This window comes from Mesoplodon bidens (genome assembly GCF_964165515.1).
Source record: "Mesoplodon bidens genome assembly, contig: HAP1_SCAFFOLD_96, whole genome shotgun sequence".
Classification (NCBI taxonomy): Eukaryota; Metazoa; Chordata; class Mammalia; order Artiodactyla; family Ziphiidae; genus Mesoplodon; species Mesoplodon bidens.
Window position 1 is genome coordinate 191,689 of NW_027671845.1, and position 19,526 is coordinate 211,214.

Genomic DNA, 19,526 nt, shown 5'->3' on the forward strand with positions numbered 1-19,526 from the left:
GCATCTTCCCTTGAACTTTTCACTGACGTGCTCCTAGTCACATGACTTGCATTCAGTTGAGTAGCTTTTCACTGCTTTTCTAAGTTCCATCTGGCTGCTAGGGTCAAATGAGATACTTTTGCCACCTAGGAAATTTAGTATATCCAGATGATTCCTGTAGGATTTTGGAGTGCCCTTCCCTAGGTGATGCCCCTTCTTTTGAGAATCAGGAAATGACTCTTATCTGTCTACTTGCCCTCCTTCACTTACCCTGTCGTTTATAACCTTGCAACCAAGTGATGAGTAAAGACAGCGATCATAGAGCTCTCTCAGGTTAATACTGCCACAGCTACATTCCCACTTGGTGCAATTTTAAGATTTGGACATTTGGAAATGTGAGATCCTTTCCCAAATCTTTGGCTCACTCATTCTGTTATTCTCACCCCTTAAAAGGATGCAACCCATTTCCAGGATCATGATTTCCCTTTTTTTTTTTTTCATGTTTTTTTAAAGCTAATATTGTGTGTCCTTACGTTATGGGCCACCTTGGATCCTTTCTGGAAACATGTGAACGTATATTAAAAATAAAAAAGTAAAATGTGGCCCTACAGCCACACCGGGATTTCATTGCCCTGAGAGAGGAGTTGGGACGCATCAGTGACTTCCACGAAGCCTATACTTTCAAACAGGCTCCGGGCCAGCCAGTTTCCGGCTTCAGCAAGGAGAATGTTCCAGTGGTAACCAACAAGGAGAACCTAGCGACGCCGGTCTCGACTCCATTCCTGGAGCCGACCCTGGCGAGCGACGGCTCTGCGGTCACTTTCGGGAAAACCCAAGAGGATCCCAAACCATTTTGCGTGGGCAGTGCCCCACCGAGTGTGGACGTCACCCCCACCGACACCAAAGACGGAGCTGACGAGGCAGGATCAACCGATGGCAAAGTTCTGAACCCGAAGCCATCTAAGTTGGCAAAGAGAATCGCCAACTCCGCTGGTTACGTGGGTGACCGGTTCAAGTGTGTCGCTACCGGACTGTACGCAGACTCCAGTCAGCTCGGCCGGGAGCAGCGGGCATTGCAGGTGAGCCCCCCCACACACCCGAATTTCAGGAGCTTGACCAGTTGTCAGGTTTTTTTAATGTGTGAAGAGGAGGGGGCCGGGGGTATGATAGGGCAGGACACCGGGCTGATTTGGTTAATGAAGCTTAGGATAATTTAAATGTTTGAAATGTGTCCAGTAAGGGGACGTAAGTGGATACTTTAAGTTATTCTGTAGATTTTAAGCGAACTCCACTCGAATGCTGATAACGGAAGTTTCAATTATTGCGAAGGATGTCTAAAAGACTGCATGACATTTACCTATCAGTCGCTTTGATTTCTCTGCCGTTACTGTACGTTAACAAATATACCTAAAAGCGCTGCTTAGAATGCCTTACGTGATACTTGGTGGAGGTGTGTAGCGGCCGCATGTCTGTGAGATTCGTGCAATTTTTTTTCCACCCAAAAAACAAACAAACAAACAAAACAAAAACACAAACCTTGCTTAAAGGGATAGAGTATGTATTTAACTTGCTAGTGAATGATAGATGTTGTATAGGAATTTCCTTAAGATATTTTACTTTTAATTAGAAGACAAATAAAGCCAAATTGTTTTGCAGTGTTAAGAAAAAAATTGGTTTATGCTTATAAAAATGGATGAAGTTATCTAAATGATCCATTGAGTGCCCATTTTAATTACATAGATGGAAGGATTACAAGAGGACAGTATTTTATGTCTACCCGCTGCTTACTGTGAGGTCAGTTCTTCAAATTTTTATTACTAGAATCTTCCATAAACCTTTTGAGTTAAATTTCATTTCCAAATATACAAAGGGAAGTTTGTGGGCCATGGTCGTCTTTATTCACTGTGCATTTGTTTTCTTTTCTGTTGTGTTTTTGTTTCGCTTTCTTTGTGTTGTGTTTTTGTTTTGTTTTATTTACCTTCGAAAGAGAATGTCTGTCTGTATGCCACAGTGTATGTATGGCTATATATACACACCACATATATCTCTACATACGTATGGCTTTACAAATAAAGAGTGTGTGACTAGTTACACATAGACACTCTTACATTTTTATCGTTCAATTTTAAAATATCTCAGTTGTATCATAAATTGTGGTTGGTTTTGGGTAAACTTTTCTTTGAAGATACCTTCCTTTAAGGTAAGGGCAGTGAAATAGCTTTGGTGGTAAGGTGTGTCTTTTTTCCATCTCCGTTCTCTTTGTAGCGTGCAGTGATGCGCTTCTCAGAGTTGGAGATGAAAGAGCGAGAAGGTGGCCACCCCACGACCAAAGACTCCGAGGTGCGCAAATTCAGCCCCGCTGACTGGGAAAGGCTGAAAGGAAGTCAGGACAAAAAGCCAAAGTCGGTCGCCCCGGAGGAGGCCATTGCCAACCAGAACGACAGTGAGAGATGTAAGTGAACCCAGGCGGCTCGCGTGTGGTACCACGTCGGTGGGAACGGGGCGCTTCCGCTCCCAGTGCCGAGGGAGGTGAGAGGAAGCAGTACGCTTCCGACGGCCCAGCGTCTGGGTGCTGGCTGTTGGGAGAACGGGCTGCTCTGGCCACCCTTCCCAGCTGTGGATTGCAAGGCTGGTTGTCCTTTTGAGCGTTGCGGCATCCAGGAGTGAAGCACCTATGAAATGTTGTTCCCTGGCACGCGTCTCCTTTTTCCGGAGCAATGCTAGTCCTGTAGTTAGTAATAGTCTGATACAGTAGAGCAGAGGAATGGCAGTGCAGGACCTCCGGCGTAGCAGGTATGTGTTCTGTTGTGTAGCAGGTACGGACACGGGTTTTTGGTAGCAGTGGAATGGCACTTGCAGCCAGAGCCAGACCCTCCAGAGTGACAGTCTCCTGTGGGAGGGAGTGGAGAGTACTCGGACTCTCCCTCCAGAGGCAGAGGTTTCGTTCAAGTGCGATGAGGGCTGATGAAGGCCCCAGAGAGATGAGCATCATTGTGTTCTGTGGAGGCTCGTTTGCAGTCATGAGGAGCTGACACCACGCTCCCAGGCCGTGGGATCAGCGAGGCCGTTCTTCCCACCAGACGGGTGTGTTCTGTTCTGGAGGCCGAACTGGAGAGAAAGCTCGTGTTGGCCTCGAGTCACACTCTGCGGTCCCATCGGCTGCTCCCCCACTGGGGTTGACTTCGGGCTTGGCCCTCGAGACTTCCTGGGCGAATGAGATGCGTTGGCAGCAAGTGGAGGTCTTTCTCCCGCTTTCTTCCGTGTGCGTGCTTGTGGCCTGCGGCCTGCAGCCTGCTCCGGACCCCAGAAACCTCACCGGTGATGGTGAGTGAGGGCACCTCGGTGAACGTCGAGGACAGGGTGGGCATGAAATCCTCCTGAGACGGGACAGTCGGGGGTGGTGGGCACGTTTGGGAGGCCCAGGCCCTTGGACCCGGTCGTAGGGTCGCCGTTCGCCCGCACGCTTAGGTCGTGGGTGCCTGATGCAGTTCGGGAGAATTGTGGTCAGCAGCAGCGTGTGCTTCTCTCTGCTGCTTGGAGCACTGCCCTCCCCCAGCTCATCTTTGGGGTCAGACAAAGGCCTGTGGCCACGGTTCTGGGTAAGCCACACTGGGACTGGTCTGTCCCACGTGGCTCCCGTAGAAGGGGATTTCTGGGGCTAGTCAGTGGTGGCCTTACCCGAGGGATGGGGCTCTTGATGTGCCTGGAGTAGACGATTCCGAGCTCCTCCCCCTCGGGATTGGAATGAAAAACGGAGGGTCCAGGCCACCCTGGAGTGAAGCAGTAAGAAGGCCTCCCTCCTTGCCTGTGCTCACAGCTGACACGCAGCCCTTACCCTCCTGAGTGGCCTCATAACTCAGCTCCTGGGGAAGTTTCTCCGAGAGATGTGATAAAAGTGGGCAAGGCCAAGTTCACGGGGCTGCACTTTTCTGAGGATGGGATCTGCCTCTTCTGGGTGGACGGTGAGGGAGGCTGGAGGAAGGGAGCGGGCAGTTAACCGGCCTCGAGTCTTCTCGCCCTTTTCTCCAGCAACGTGGCCAAACCCAGGGTGGCCGCTGCCCTTCACGTCTCAGTGGCCTCACCCGCCCTTCTTCCCAGAGACGTTTGTGTGCGTCCTTCCCAGTCTTTCCTGCTGAGCGTGGAGACGAGAACTCGGTGTGGCTGATGGGGAGCAGGGCCTGAGCCCCAGATGATTCCGAAAGCCCCCTCCCCCCACCGCCTGCCTTCAATCTCAGACCGACCGACGGGTCTCTTCCTGGAGCACCCGGGACATGGCCCAGTGAGCCATGAATGGCCACCATGGGAGGGCAGGAGAAGGGTTGGGGAAGGTGAGGGGCTCCGTTTGAAAGGTTGGGGCAACGGAGGTGGGTTCCCCACCCACCCTCTATCTTGTAGAGACGTGGGGTTTGTAAATAGCGGGTCAGGAAAGGTCACCTGAAGGGGCCACTGTTCTTACTGCGGCCTCCACGTCCAAGGCCCAGCAGGTGTTCACTCCATTCAGCTGGATATGAATGGGCCTTCTTGTTCTTGGGCCATCATGTCTTGAGCTGATATGGGCTCAGGTCCTTCTCATGGGTGTCGGTGTGGCCGAGAGCCGAGCTGTGAGCACATGGGAGCTGGGGCGGGGATTTGGGGCGGGCAGGGGTCCCAGAGAGGGTCCAGGATGCCTTCAAGATGCCTTCCCCCTTCTGAGGCAGCCCCTACCCATGGAGGGCCCAGGAGCTTCCAAGGTGGTGGGTGCTGTTTGCGTGGCCCTGGTTGTCCTGGTGCGGGTGCATCTTGTTGCTAGGGGCTTGTTTAAAAAAAGGAATTAACTTGAAAACACAGTGGCCGAGATACTCATTTATTCTTTATGATCACATGGGTGGCTGAGTGAAATTTTTATTTTGGAAGTTCACCAAATGAGTTGGGAGGTTCCTCAGACTTGGAAGTTCATCACTAGGAACCCTCAGTGGCATTTGAAGATGGGGCGGGGCAAGGAGGCACTGGTCCCTTCCTTCTCAAACTTGGAGTAACCATCTCCCTTGCCAAGCACTTGGCTGGGACAGGCCTAGGACCTGCTCAGTGGCAGTGCCTGGCCAGGAGCTGGAGGAAGCCTCAGTCGAGGGGCTTCATGAAACTTCTTTGCTCAGGGAACTTCTCTTCCAGCTGAGCACTTGCACGTTTGTAAACTACTTTGGAACAGAGATCCCCTGCACTCCTTCTGTAGCGGGTGTAACTTTGAACAAGGTTAGCCCTGACTGGAGGTGCTATTATAGTTAAGCTACAGAGAAGGGGATTTTAATCCTGGGGAGCCTTCCAGCAGGTCAGAACCCTCTCACCTTGTTTAGGCCTCACTGGGCATGGCTCAACAGTGGTGAGGGTGCTTTGCTGCCACAGTGACTTGTAAATGTTGCTGTGGTGATGCTTCTGTGAGGTGATGCTATGGTACAATCATAATGAATTTGGGATATATGTGCTGTGAGTCATAGGACCATGCTGCAGGGACCACGTTCACATCTTGCTTAGACTGGGTGACCAAGGGCACGTGGCTTCCCACTTTTAGAAGGGCCAAAAGTAGCAATGATGGCAAAGCCTGATGGTTAGGATCCCCGTGTATCTATTTATCTCCCCATCTCCTTTGCCCTCAAGGGTAATCCTCCTGTGGGTCATGGTTAGAACAGTCTTTGAGAAGCTCTAAGTGACACGGAGCCTCTACCCTATGGCTGGTGGCCATGGGCATCTTGGGCAGTCGGGGTGGGTGTCCTTCAGGGTTATTACTGGCCTGGGTAAGGTCACACTAGCGTAAGGTCTTGGGGGGCCTTAGCTGAGGGGAATTGAGGTCTTTGCCCTAAAAGGCTCCGGGGTTGGGGGAAGGGTAGATGGACCTAGTTTGGAAAAAGAAACTTTCAAATTGGACATGGGGGTTCTTAAGGTAGCCCTTCCATTCCTCCATGGATCCCCTCCCACGGAGCTTTTAGGGAAGGCTGATTGGACCAGATTGGACCAGAGAAGTCCAATGGTGTAACCAGCAGGGCTCACCTCTTAAAATTTCCTACATTTCAGGCCTGAGATTCAGGCTGGTCTGAAAGTCTTGGCATCTTTTGGTTAAAGGGATTTTTCCAGCCTTTCTCTGTGCTGAGCCCGGCCCGTGATTATGAAGCCCACCCTGGAGGGAGGCTAGCAGTAACATTCCCACTTTACAAGTGAAGGGGGCCGAGTTGTAAAGCGGCGCCATTCCTGCCCGAGTGTTTAAGAGGGTCACAGAGCAGCCCGAGTGAGAGTTGCAGCACGCCGTCTTCACCGGGCCTGCGGTAGCCTGGGCTGCATCACCCGTAAGCACAGGCCATGAGTTTGGGGTTTCTCCTGCTGCCATGGCAGGAGACCCTCGCGGTTGGGGTGATTCCACCATTCCGGCAAGAGTAGATGGGGATCTCTCCCACCTTGGGATACCCTTGGAGAAAAGCTAAGTGTGTTCCACCATTGAGAACACAGGTCAGGCTAGCCCAGGCCAGGGTGAGGTTCATCCCCACAACTGGCTGCCATTAAATGCTGGGAATGCCCCCAAGAGAGGCTGATCAGGGGACCATCCGGCTGGGCAGAAGTGGGAGTGATACTTGAAGTGGTCTAGGGAGAGGAGGAGGAATGCGAGCAGCATGTGAGGGGTGTGTCCATGATTTCATCTAGAAAAACGGGCTGTGGGAGCTTAGCTCAGGTGTTAACAAAATACGAAACTCATACGCCCACCCCCACCCCCGGCCGGTGATGGACACAGGGTCATCTTCGGGGAACTCTTTAACAGCACAGTGATCATTATGGAATTATTTGTGTGTTAGAAACAATGTGACTAGCAAAGCAGTTGAACTGTTTCTTTGGCTAGAGCAAAAGTGAGGAGTGATGTTAGGCTGGGGTGATTGGAGGAAAAGCCCCAAGTGGATGCTAGATTGAGCAGAGGGGGCAGGAGCAACACAGGCGGAGCTGAGGTGTGAGCAGTTCAGCCCTGCCCGCCGCACCCCCCCACGCCACCCCCACGAAGGGGGTTGGAGTCTTGTCTTTGAAATGTCCTTAGATGCTTGTTGCCTGGGAAGGAAGGCGTGGAGACGTGCCAGGTGGGTGACTGGTGTCACTGAAGGCCTTCTTCCTAGACAGGAACTAGGAGCAGCCGCTCGATGGCAGTGAAATGCTTTTCCCCCCACGGGTGTGGAAGGAGGACAGACGGAGTTGTAGCAATCTGGTTGAGTTCTTTGAAATTGCCCTTGACCCTTGTGTGTGCACCAGGAAGCCTTTCCTTTCCCTTTGCCAGGCTCCTCTTGCCTTGGTCTCCCCAGCTTCCCAGCCTCTCACCATTCTTTCCCTACCCTTTTTCTTCACCCTCGCCCCTGCTGACCCAAGTGAACATTGGTGCTATGTCTGTGTACATGGCAGTTGGGGGCTATTTGGTCTCTTTATGACATCAGCCTTTTTTGTTGACTAGCAGCTGTTTCCATAGTCATTTGTAGCTCTGCCCTGATTGGTTGGATCTTACTGTGAGGTCACTCACCCCCCCTTTAAAAGTAAGCCACCTTGGAGAGTTACGCAGTTAGGGAGTGATCTCACATGCCTATAGACGGATGGTGTAGATGCCTCACCTTGACCCTTGAAGGATGGATTGTGAGTGGGCTACGCGCCTCATTTTCTGCTTTCTTTGCTGGTTGTGTTCAGCTGTCCTTCCTTTGGGACGTCTTTCTGAGGGTTTTGTGCTTCCGGCGTGTGAGGCCCCTGGTCTCCAAAGGGGGGTGGTCTGTTGGTAGCAGATTGCCTTGGGCATGGGGGTCCTGCCTGCTCCTGGTGACCTTTGTTCCCTCTTTCCGGGTTGTCTCCCCTCCCCTAGGGGAGTGTTATGATGGAAGCAAACCTGACCCCTTCAAAGCCCCAGAAGACAGTGATCTTCCTGAGGACATGGACACGGAGCCCCCCAGAGAGTCCCCCGCCGACCAGGCGGCCCCGGACGCGTCACGCAGCCCCACCCTCCGGCTGAACAGAAAGCGCAAGGTGTCTGGCAATAGGAACCACACTGAGACCACTGTGCTCCCCGAGGACTCTGCTGAAAGCCAAGCGGAAACGGGTCTGCAAAGGTGAGCTCGATGTCGCTTCAGGCCCGCAGGGCACCCTTCGGAAGTCCTGGAGCGGAGCAGTGGAAAGTTCCAGTCCCACCCTGGAGCCCTGGGGGGAGCCACTCACACCTTCCCACCCCCCACCCCCCCAAAGCCAGGTGCCGGGGCTGGAGCCCAAAGGTGGCCAAAGGCAAATAGGCCCCCTCCCGAGACTTGGTGACAAGTTCCAGCCAACACAGTGACCACACCCCTCCCCTCCCCCACCCCTGTTAGTGATGTGTAAGACAGTTTGTTCGCCCCCCCGCCTCGCCCTGGGGGGCTTCTTCTTTAATTTGTAGTTATTTGTCCATTAGCTGACTGGCCTGAGAGGGAAATGACAAACAGTTCCTCTAACCACTTAGAAGAGCCACATTATAGTGAGCTGACCAACCTGAGGTGTGCATTGAATTAACAGGGCTCCATCCCAGAAAGCAGCGCCGCTTGCTGCACCTTAGAGAACGTCGGGAGCACAGAGCAAACCTGGCCGGCAGGGCAGGAAGGAAGTGACCCAGGCGGTTCAGCCTGCGGTCACCCCCCAGGGCAATACCATCTCTGAAGAGAAACCTGGCAGGAAAAGGGCAGAGGCCAAAAGCAACAGCAGCTGGTTGGAGGAGTCCCTTAAATGCAGTGACAATGAACAAGGTACGCACGGGGCGGGGGGCGCTCCTGGAGGTTGGATCACCCGCCCTCTGTGGGAAACGGCCCTGGAGGGGACCTGAGGGCCATCCAAGTTGACAAGAGTAGCGTGTGGCGAGCGGGGAGTTTTCTTCCTGAGGTCCTTTCAGCCTGCACACTTCCTTATGGAATGGACAGTGAGGCGGGAGCTCGATTTCCTGGGCTGCTCCTCGTCACCCAGCCCGCGGCTGGGCAGGAAGGGAAGTCTTGGGTGACCCCGGGCGCTTGTCAGTGCCCTCATTCCAGCCTCAGGCTGTCCCCAGTCGCCCTGTCCCGAGCACCCAGGCCCCCCACGGGTGGGGCCGGGAGCGCACGAAGGGCTGGCTTCTGCCCTCTCTTGCGGCCCTTTGAAGCGACTTGCCATTTGGCGTTTCGTGGGTTAGCCTATTTGCCGGTTGAATGTGGGATGATTAAAATATTAGTGCTTTGAAAACATAATTGGTATATCTTTAAAAACTGAAGCTGCTCCAACGATCAGTGCTAACAATGGGCTTTTCTTTCCTCACCGGCTACAACTGTGTAACGCCCGCTTCTTCTCCCCTGACAGATGTGCTGTGCATGGACGAAGAAATGGATCGGCAGCCTTCGCCCCTGCCGCAGCAATACACCGACAACAGCGAGAAACCATCCGGGAAGCGACCGTGCAAAACCAAGCATTTGATCCCTCAGGAGCCCAGGCGGGGCTTGCCGCTGCCAGGGGACTCCTAGGTGGATAATGCGGATGGCAAGGTACCTCTTGCCCCTGGCTCTCCCCCGCCTCCCGGGCCCATGCAGGCACATCCCGCCTGCCTACTTCTCTGCTTCTGGGGACAAAGCTTTCCTTTTCCTGAACCCCTCCCCCCAAAACGTCCCTGCCCCTTCCTAGGGGACTTGTCTCCTGGGTGGCGGTGAAGTTTCCAGCGAGTAAAAATGCAACCCCTTCCTCGCACCCTGCCTCCCCCAGACAGAGAGGAGGAAAAGTGCTTTCCTCCACTCAGCTTTGTAACTCAGGGAGGAGGCGAACCAGGCGGGTGGAGGAAGGACAGCCTGAAATGTGTGCGCTGCCTGGTTTCGTGATAGGTGACCGTCCGGAGATTTTGAAAGCGGCCTGAGCCCAGTTCCGACTATGATCCTTCGCCGGCCAAGCAGGACCAGAAGCCCTTGGACTGTTTGCAGCAATTGTTACCAGCTTCCCAGGCCTCGCAGCTGACATGGTCAAGCTCCCCTCCAGAGACCACCCAGTCCCGCCCGATGCCACCGGAAGCGCGGAGACTTATTGTCAATAAGAATGCGGGCGAGACCCTCCTACAGCAGGCCTCCCGGCTTGACTATGAGGTGAGCATCCTTGTGGGTGCCCCGGATCAGGATCCGCCGGCTGCTGCTCCTTGGGTGGGGGACACACTGGCTGGGGATGGGGGGCGGGTCTCAGAGCCCAGCCCCCTCCACGTGGCGGGCTGGGCTGGGTGTTCCAGCAGGGTGTTTGCGTTGGCTCCCGCTCACACTGCGGGCTCTTTGGTGGCTTGTTCAGTCGTGGTGTGAAAAGAAAGGCAGGCCTCTCTGATGTTCCGTTCCCGTTCAGGCAGGTAGGCTGCTTCGGCCAGTCTGGCTCACTTATCTCTGATACAAAATCTGACCTAACCCAGGGCTTGGCGACCAGGGGAATTTTAATGAGCCCTTTTGGATTCTGAATAGCAAGAAGGAGAGTAGTTATTAGCTCTACTAACTTGTGCTGTTTGGGGCAGAGTGATGCCCCTGTGGGGTAGCGGGTGGGAAGTGTCTGTGCAGAGTAGGGGTGGGAGTGGGGCAGACCTGAGCAGTCTCTTTCTGAGAGGGCACGGGAGCCGAGGGCTGATGGGCGGGGAGCAGGGGTTGAGCCTTGCACAAAACTCCCTGTCCACACTGCTGTATCCCAACCCAGCACGGCTGATGACAGTGATGGCCTCTATTGCTAGAGCAACATAGAAAGATAGCTGATATCTGCCTAAGCCCGTGTGATCTGTAGTAACTCCTTTCACCCTTTTAACATGTTCACTTGGGAGTAACGCGTACTAGCCCACTCTCGGATGAGGAAACTGAGCCTCAGAGGGGTTAGCTGATACCCGTACAGGTAGCAATCCAGCAGTGCTCCAGAGCCCACCACGCTCCTCAGCAAGACTGGCTCACACTGGAATTGCCCTTTTGACAGTTCAAAACCTCTGTGAGAGAGATGACTCTCTCTGCCCTGTGCAGTTCCCGCACCATACTTGTCAGTAGCAATTGTGATGTAATAGCCCACAGGGCAAAGGCATTTTTCTGTGCTGGCATCAGCCTTCTGGGAGTTGAATGGTGACAGTAAAACGCAGTGCAGCAGGCTGAGCGTGGAGGTGTGGCTGAGCACTGGGGTGGCAGGACCCAGGCTGGCCCGGAGCCCTGGCGCCCACACCCTCAGCCAGCTCTGTGTCCCTGTCCCCCGTCTCCCGTCGTGTCCCCCCACCCCGGTCCATAGTGCCGTGAGCCCTTGGAAGTGTGCCTGCCTTGGCCCTAAGGCATGACTGTGGGTGGGTAGTTGGAAGCACTAGGGCTATGCTTAGTTTGGGGTGTTTTTTTGTTGTTGTTGTGGGTTGAATGTGCTGTTGTTTATATCTACACGTCCCTTGGAGACCTCTCCATTAGCTAGAGAGCACTTTCTGGTAGTTAGCGCAGTTACTTGCAGGTGAAGTCCAAGGAGCACCCATTTGGTTTCCCAAGAGCTGAGAGCGGGCTCCTAGGAGGACAGAGCAGATGTTGCACATAGTGTGGAGCTAGACCCCCCGTGGTTGAGAAGATAGTCTCCTTGCTTCCAGCAAACGCTGGAGGTGGGGGGGAGACCCCTAACCCCAACTTTTGGGTTAGGGTTGAGAAAGTAGACTCCCGCTTCCAGCAAATGCTGGAGATGGGGGGGCGGGGTGCTGCTGCACCCGCCGTGGAGGGCGGGGCTCCGAGCCCCACCTGTGAGCTTGGCATCATTTCCAGCAGCCTCCCTTTGGGACCAGAGACGTCAAAAGACCCTCGTTGGTCCTCTAAGACAGTTTCCATTTTGGTTTGGTGGCTCTGAGGCCTGGACCAAGGGGCACTTGATCCATCCTTTTTTAGGCTACCTGGCCTTTGATTGCACAGGAAGCCTTGGGAATGTTTACGGTGGGATTTGTTTTTTTCTTCAAATGTAAATTTCAATATGTAGATTCCACACATCACCAGTGTTGATGCTGAACATTGTGACAAGTAGATGAACGCTTTCAACTTTGAATCCAGCTTTCTGGGATTTCTCTGGGCAGAATTTTAAATGTTGGGATGATGGCCCAGTTGGGAGATGTGGCAGCTTCAACCTTTTCAAATTGAAGGACAGTTTGCTTAAGCAGATAAGGGTGTGGTTTGGGAGGGTTTTCCTGAAGTTTTGTCTTCAGCATTCTTGGTTATTTTCTTCTGCTTAGCCAAAGATACCATTTGCAGTATAAAGGCTGTCTGAGCTTTATGTCATGATAATCTGGTTCTGGAAGTTTAGAAACACACTCTGGCTTCAGATCCGCGTTAAATAGATCACTTGCGTGGCCAAAGACCTCAAACCTTTCCCTCCTGGGAAAAAGTCTTCTATTTCTTAGGCTAAAACGCCCGTGTGCAACCACATGCTTGTGCCTTTAGCGGTGATGGTTAAATTTTCTATGAATTGAATGTCATGTTTTTTAAAAAGTTAATGAGGCATTTAATTAACTCACAACGTCGGGCTTATGGCCTTTATGGTTACATTTTCCGGGTAATGGCATTCGGCTTATAGCTGCTGAACAGAGAGCTGTCCGACAAAAGCAGTTTGACTTTGCTCGGGAATGGCTGGGCTGCCCTTCAGACACTCCCGTTTATTTCTAGCGGAGAAAATAGACCAAGGAATTTGTTGCGTCGACAGACTCGCCCCGCTTCTTCACCTTTCAGTTAGAGAAAGTGTTGGTGGCGATGGTTGCCATCCATTTAGAGGCCATCACCCTCCTAGCTAGGAGAGTGTAGTTAGCCCACTTGACCCCCAACAGAGAAGGCCTGTGGGATGCTCGTCACAGCTGGATTGCATCCCTCTAACTGGGGCCCTCTGGGGCCTTTTGAATCTTCCCAGCTGACCAGGTACCAAAGACCTGAGTTATAGGTCTAGTACTTCATGTTGAACTTGGGGTTTAATATCTCTGGGCCTCAGTTTCCAAGTGTTGAATGAGGATAGTACTACCTTCCTTTCCTGCTATCTCCTGGGTTCCTGTGGGTGACAGAAGACGTCCTCATCTGGGGAAATGAGAAGCACTGTGTAAATAGTGGGATCAACGTGGTTGAGTTAGGACAGCCCGTGGCAAAAAGTCTGACCTGGCCGTGGGGCTACTGCTGCCTTTGCTGCCATCTTCCAGGAGAAGAGAGTTGACTTACCCATCAGCTTGGACGGCCTTTCATTTCTAGGTACCCTTGAATCTGCCCTAGTAGTGATGAAGGTTTCCAGGTGAAGGCCATGATTGTCACAGCAAATAAACCCTGGGTTGAGTAAATTGATGTGTGCACAGCAGTTGGTGGCGTTCAGAACTGATCCCAGAGCCACGTGACAGGGCCTCTCCCTGGCTGGGGCACACAACTCATTAGCTTGCAGCCGTCCACTCAAGTCTGGCTAGTGAGGGCCTGCTAAAAGAGCAGCAGCTTCTTGCGGTATCCTGGATACCAGGGCTCGGGGCAGGTGGCCTGGGAGCCCAGAGGATTGTGGGCTTTCTGGCAGGTTGGGATGTAAACGGAGAAACGCATTCGTGGGCGTGCCTTTTCTCTTCCTCCTCTTGTTTTGGAAGGGAGCTGCTGCAGTGACCTGAAGTAACAGGGCACCGATGGCCAGGTTTACCAGCATGCCCCATTAGGTTCACGTGGTAAGCAAATGGAACATTCTAGTTTGCTCCCAAGTGAGTGGTCACCTTTGATTGGCGTGTCCTCCAAAGGGCATAAAAGGTTTTACAGAACCCATCTCGCACTTATGGGCGGCTAGAATGACCCCCGTTTTAGGTTTAACAGATGAGTTACCTGAGAGATGTCACAAGGAGGCCTGTTCTGACCCCATCCCATCCCCCCTTACCCAGCAGACCATGTGTTGGGCCACATGCACGTTCTGCCTACTCCCAGCTCTCAGAACCTGACAGCTCTCTGCTGGGCACGACTTACCCAGTATAAACAGTATAACGTGTTTTCTGGTGGCAAATGCTTTCGATGTGTCTGAAAACTTTCTTAAGGTAATAAAACATTGAATAAGTTCCTGCTCTGCTTACTGGGAGTGGTTCATATTAATATTTTAACAAGCCAAAGCAGTAAGGTTAATAACACTGATTCTAATGCACAGTGTTGACACAGAACATCTCTGGGGGCGGGGGTGAACATTTTATTTGATTCTTGAAATGTGGAGGTTGCAGCCTGTGGTGTATCAGGTTTCTGTCATTAACTTGGGGCAGAATCAGTCTAAAATTTTCATATTTACTCGAGAGGGTGGAGTGAGGCAAAATAGAGGGTGGGGTTATTGGAGGCATTTTGTGTCATTCCTCGAGAATGGAGGGAGAGAGCTTCTCTTTAACTCTACTTAACATACAGACAAGAGCATCTGAGGCCCAGGTTCTGATTTGGGGTCTTAACAGGGGGCGCGAGGATGTAGCTGACCTGGGTGTCCCTGCTTCTCTAAGCTGGGGAATGTTCTCTGGCTGATTGAAGCTCTCTTTAAGTGTTGGTCATCCATACTTTTATCTAAACTTGTGTTATCGTCCACTGCCACTGACTGAACAGACCCATCAAGTGAGAATGGTCTGTGCTTGGCAATGTGTCATCTAAGATGTTAGCAGCCGTGACACCTCTGTACTGGTCACGTCGGCCCCTGGGCTGAGGGCTTTCATCGCTATCCGAATGCGTCCTCTCAGCAGCCCTGTGGAAGCTTGGAGAAGTTCAAGGGTAACTTGCCCATGGCCAGGCCACTGGTGCAGCAGAGCCTTAGACAACACTGTCTGCATCTCCAAGCCCTTCTCACACACTCTCATGCCCCACCAGGATGCCTGCCACCTCCCCGCGCCATGGTGGGCTTTTGGCCCCAAGGATGTATGCCTTTGAAAGTGGGCACCGCCAAGCTATGGGGATGTCACCCTTACAAGTTTCACTGTATGGTTGTCTGATGGTATCTCCTCTCCTCTCCTCTCCTCTCCCCGTAGGAAGTGGTCTTGTACTGCCTGGAGAACAAGATTTGTGATGTGAACCACCGCGACAACACGGGTTACTGTGCCCTGCACGAGGCTTGTGCAAGAGGTTGGCTCAACATCATACGACACCTCCTTGAATATGGTGCCGATGTCAACTGCAGTGCCCAGGATGGAACCGGGTCAGTGGCGGTCTTGCTCTTGGCGTGGCCCTGCTGGGGCATAGGCAGTGGTTCTCAGGGTGTGCGGGGAACCCCAGAAGGAAAGATGGAGAGTGAGTGCCATGTAAGCACACTGGTGGCGGAGTCCTCTAGAATGGAATCGGACAGATCTTTCTGGCAAATTTACATAGAACTTTAAAAGTCTGTGACACTCTTATGGACGGAAGTCCCTGAAAATGTTGAGCCTGCATGAATAATCAGGGGTGTTCTCTTTTAAGACCCTGGACTCTCCACTAGCGTCTGTTGAATCTCAATCTTGAACATATATGTGAGTTGAAAGTTGCAGGAGTACAGACAGGTCCAGTGGCAACTGGCTTGATAGGACCTGCCGTGTCCACCCACATCCCCGGGCCTGACCCCCACTCTGTCCTTGACCTCGGTTTATTGGCCAGAGGCCCAGGTGTGAGTCAGCCCAAGCATCTTCCTGGTTGTACCTGGGATGCCACCACGAGGCAGGGCACTGGGGCTTTCCTGACAGTCATAAAATGAGCAAAACCGTAAGGTATTTGGTGGTTCATGGTTTCCAAATAGCATCCTTTCTGGATGGGACTGCGGACAGTGTTCCTGACCCCAGTGGACACGGACAGGAGGACTCTGTATCCTCCTGAGAACTCGCCCTGCCTGTCGACTGCTTCTGGGCGAGAGGGTTGATCACTCATCTCCAAATTGGTTTCAGGAGAGGTTCCACTTTGCCCCTAGTTTCTTTTACAAACTGCACTTTTTGGGTTTTGTTTGTAATGGTGTAACAATGGCTTGTCGTATCTGCTTCCGTGATGCTGGGGTTCTTCCCCCCACCCCGCCGTATGTTACCTTCATACAGTCTGTCACTATTTAAGTTCATTGGAAACGTTTTCATCGTGGCCTGAGTTCCTCCTTGGGCCATGCATTAAGAGAGATTTGCATTGAAGAATGAGGCCTGAGATGGTCCCTTCACCTGTCCCGTAAAGGGTTATGTGTTGAAATAACAGAGTAATTTGTCGCAGCGACCGTACACTCACCTCCTCGGTGAAATAGTGCGCCTACGAGGCTTGGCCGCACACGCTCGATTTTGCCCCGTGTCCTTAGAAGCAAGCGTCGCGTGCACAGGTGTAATCCTCCGCACCTCTCCTAGGCCTCTCCACGATGCTGTCAAGAATGATCATCTCGAAATTGTCCGCTTGCTCCTCTCCTACGGTGCTGATGCTACCCTGGCTACGTACTCAGGTAGAACCATCAAGAAAGTGAACCACAGCGAACTTCTGGAGAAGTTCTTAACAGGTACGGCAGAGGTCAAGACACGGTCTTGTTCAAGCATCTAGACGGTGACTTCACAGCCTTTCACCTGGGTTCCCCCTACCCCCACCCCCCGTTTACTCTAAGTGACCCTTTACTGGGAAAAGCAGCCCAACGTTAGTCTGTCAAAGAAGAGATACATACTTTGAGTTTTGCAAGGTGGGGGGCTGGAAAACTCTTAGCTAGCCAGGCTAGCTTTTGTTTGGCAGGCTGGGGCGGTGAGGCGGGCAGTCCCTCAGGAAGGCGGGTGGACGCGTGGGGAGGTTTCAGTCAGATACCTGGAGGCGTGTGCAGTGGGACTTGTCAGGAGGTGACACCAGCCCCAGCGTGAGATGTTCCCGAACTCCAGCAGCATTTGCCTCTTACCAGCAGGTGTTATCTTGTTTCTTTTTCTCTCTCTCTCTCTCCCCCTCTCTCTGCAGACTGTTTAAATAACCTGCAGGCTCCTGACGACGGTAGCCCCGGTTGCTCTTCGGAGTTCTCTGGCAGCTGTGTGTGTGGTGAGCAGCCTTGTTCGTTTCAGTTGGGCTTGTGGGGGTGGGGGTGGGGGTGATGCTGTGAGCAGGACTTGCTTGGGAAAGAATTTTTCCAGGGTCCTTTTTGGCGAACAGCTGGAATCTTGCTCCAGCTTACTGACCTCTCTCTTGTTTGCCGCCCCCCCCCCCCCGGTTAGAACCAGATGATGAAAGTGGTTACGATGTTTTAGCAAATCCCCCACGACCGGAGGACCAGGATGACAGCAACGAGGCCTATGGTGACCTATTGGAGTTTGAATTTTCCGAAGACCCCGTTTTGTCGTGTTATAACGTCCAGGTGTCCGTCGCTCAGGGGTGAGCGTGGCCAGCATGTGGTCGAGAGCCAGCCCAGCTGTTCTGTGGGGTGGCAGGAGTTAGAAATCCCCTTCAGCAGATGAGGGTGGCTGGGTTGGGGGGTGAGTGAATCCCTCACCAAGTGTCCACCGACCTCACATAATGCAGTGGAACTTTTCCAGAAAAGTTTGTGGGGTGGGAGGGCTCCCCAGCCAACTGCCCTCATTGGAACACACCCCTAGAGCCCAAAGGACACGGGAGTCAGCGACTGCAGTTGCACAGTTTCAGTCAGTAAACTCTTGGGGAAGGGATCCACCCCAAACGGCTACCATAGGGGCCGTCCAAGGCGCGTGAGGTCCACGGGACGATACTGATGTGTACCGTCTTCTCGTATAAGATTAGAGAAAGCCGTATGTGGCACCTGGGATCTTATGTGTCTTCAGATTTGCTTAGATCGAGTCTTGTCCCCACAGTCGGGCCACTGTGCCCCATGACCAACCCTTTGGAGTGAACACATCAGGAGACCTTGCTCTGCTGTGTGTTGACCCTGGTGCTTAAGGAGTAGCATCCTCCTTGGACTCTGAGGCTGGGAACGTGTCTGCCTTTGTGGTGACATTCTATTCGGGATAGAGATGATAAAGCGTGGCAGGGTATCAGGAAGGATTGTACCACCTCCCTTCTCGAAAGAGCCTCACTCCCGGCAGCATTGAGGGGCGGGTTGGAGGTGTGGGAGAGGCAAGGAAAGCCAGGTGACCTCGAGTGTTTCTCATGCTCTCTCCATGAGGGCCGGAGGAGAGGAGAGGTCAAAGAGGTGTTTGCCATCTCCCTTGGGTTGGCATACAGACTGGTTTTCCCCAGTGACTAGAACGGGGTGCACTTACTTGGAGAGGGGTGACCTGAGTTGTGGCCAGAGCCAAGGCAGCACTGGGGTGGCCTGCAACGAGGCTCGTTCAGGGGCGCTGCTCCTGCTTTTGTCTAAGTTGGCTGGTCTGCCTTAGGTGGTCTCTTAACACATGCACATGAGTCCAGAGTTCCCCCGCTAGAAGTAGATCTTCCGGGCTTCCCTGGTGGCACAGTGGTTAAGAATCCGCCTGCCAGTTCAGGGGACACAGGTTCGAGCCCTGGTCCGGGAAGATCCCACATGCCACGGAGCAACTAAGCCCGTGCGCCACAGCTACTGAGCCTGCACTCTAGAGCCCGTGAGCCACAACTAGAGAAAGCCTGTGCGCAACAACAGGCCTAACGCAGCCAAAAATAAATAAATAAATAAAATTAAAGAAAAAAAGAAGAAGAAGTAGATCTTCTGAGGACAGTGAGAAGTGGGGTGGGGGTGGGGTAATCAAAGTGGAAGTAGCAGGCCCTTTCACCGCCAGGAGACGGGTAGTTCATAGTTGGGAGCGCCTCTAATTTTGCCGGAAACTCAAACCACTGTCCTTTCTCTGGTGTAGGCCTCGTAACTGGCTGTTGCTCTCAGACCTGCTCAAGAAACTGCAAATGTCCTCCTGCATATTCCGCTGCAATTTCCCAAATGTGGAAATTGTCACCATCGCAGAGGCCGAGTTCTGCCGGCAAGTGTCAGCAAGTCTCTTATTCTGTTGCCCCAAAGACCTGGAGTCCTTTAATCCGGAAAGTAAGGAGCTCTTAGATCTGGTGGAGTTCACGAACGAGCTTCAGACTCTCCTGGGCTCATCCGTGGAGTGGATCCTCCCCAGAGACCTGGACTCAGACGACGACTGGTGAGCTCGCCGGGGCCCGCCGTGTACAGTGTTTCATGGTGTTAATCCTTGTGCATATGTGTCCTAATACGACTATTTCTGTAAAGAAAGGACACTATGAGACACGACTCCAGTCAGAAGGACTTCAAAACATGTTTTTTTCTTTTTAAAATTTTAAGTCAGTTTTTATGAAGTTGTTAATAAAGTTTCTTTACTTTTCAGTGTACACATGCTTTGGAATATGTTTTTACTCGGAACAATTGTTTCTTTTCTTTTTTAAGGAGAAAAAAAAAAGGCAAAGGAGCTCCACACTTTGACTTAATTTCATACAAAGCTCCGACGACAGAGGCCATAACTGTTGAGAGTTGCTTTTGGGGCAAATCAAACCAGTAAAATTTTAAACTCTTTCTCCATATTAAAGGGATTGAATAAATTGGCCACTTTGGTGTACCTGTGTCCTGCGAATTGTCCAATTGGAGATGGAGGTTTAGAAAGTGAGTTTCAGTCTTGTTTAAGTCTCTTCCCATCAGACTGGTCTCGTGATTTCCTACACACCATGTTACTTCCTGTC

At 52.4% G+C, this 19,526-nt stretch overlaps 2 protein-coding genes and 1 pseudogene across 3 annotated transcripts in view; all 3 read left to right on the forward strand.

The window, feature by feature from the left end:
* LOC308610912 (centrosomal protein of 78 kDa-like) overlaps positions 1-19,526 on the forward strand; it is a 460,151-nt pseudogene that overhangs the window by 99,574 nt on the left and 341,051 nt on the right. The gene's annotated exons all lie outside the window — the stretch shown is intronic.
* Positions 1-19,526, forward strand: part of LOC308610924 (BCL-6 corepressor-like) — a 210,054-nt gene that overhangs the window by 99,315 nt on the left and 91,213 nt on the right. The window lies entirely within an intron of this gene.
* On the forward strand, positions 576-19,170 carry LOC308610898 (BCL-6 corepressor-like; the record flags this gene model as incomplete). The annotated part of the gene is given in 9 exon segments (XM_081259889.1): positions 576-1,058; positions 1,720-1,767; positions 9,831-9,842; positions 9,846-10,079; positions 14,954-15,120; positions 16,271-16,416; positions 16,854-16,931; positions 17,105-17,261; positions 18,689-19,170. Coding segments are annotated over 9 exon segments (1,617 nt in total), but the record flags the coding sequence as incomplete, so codon positions are not given.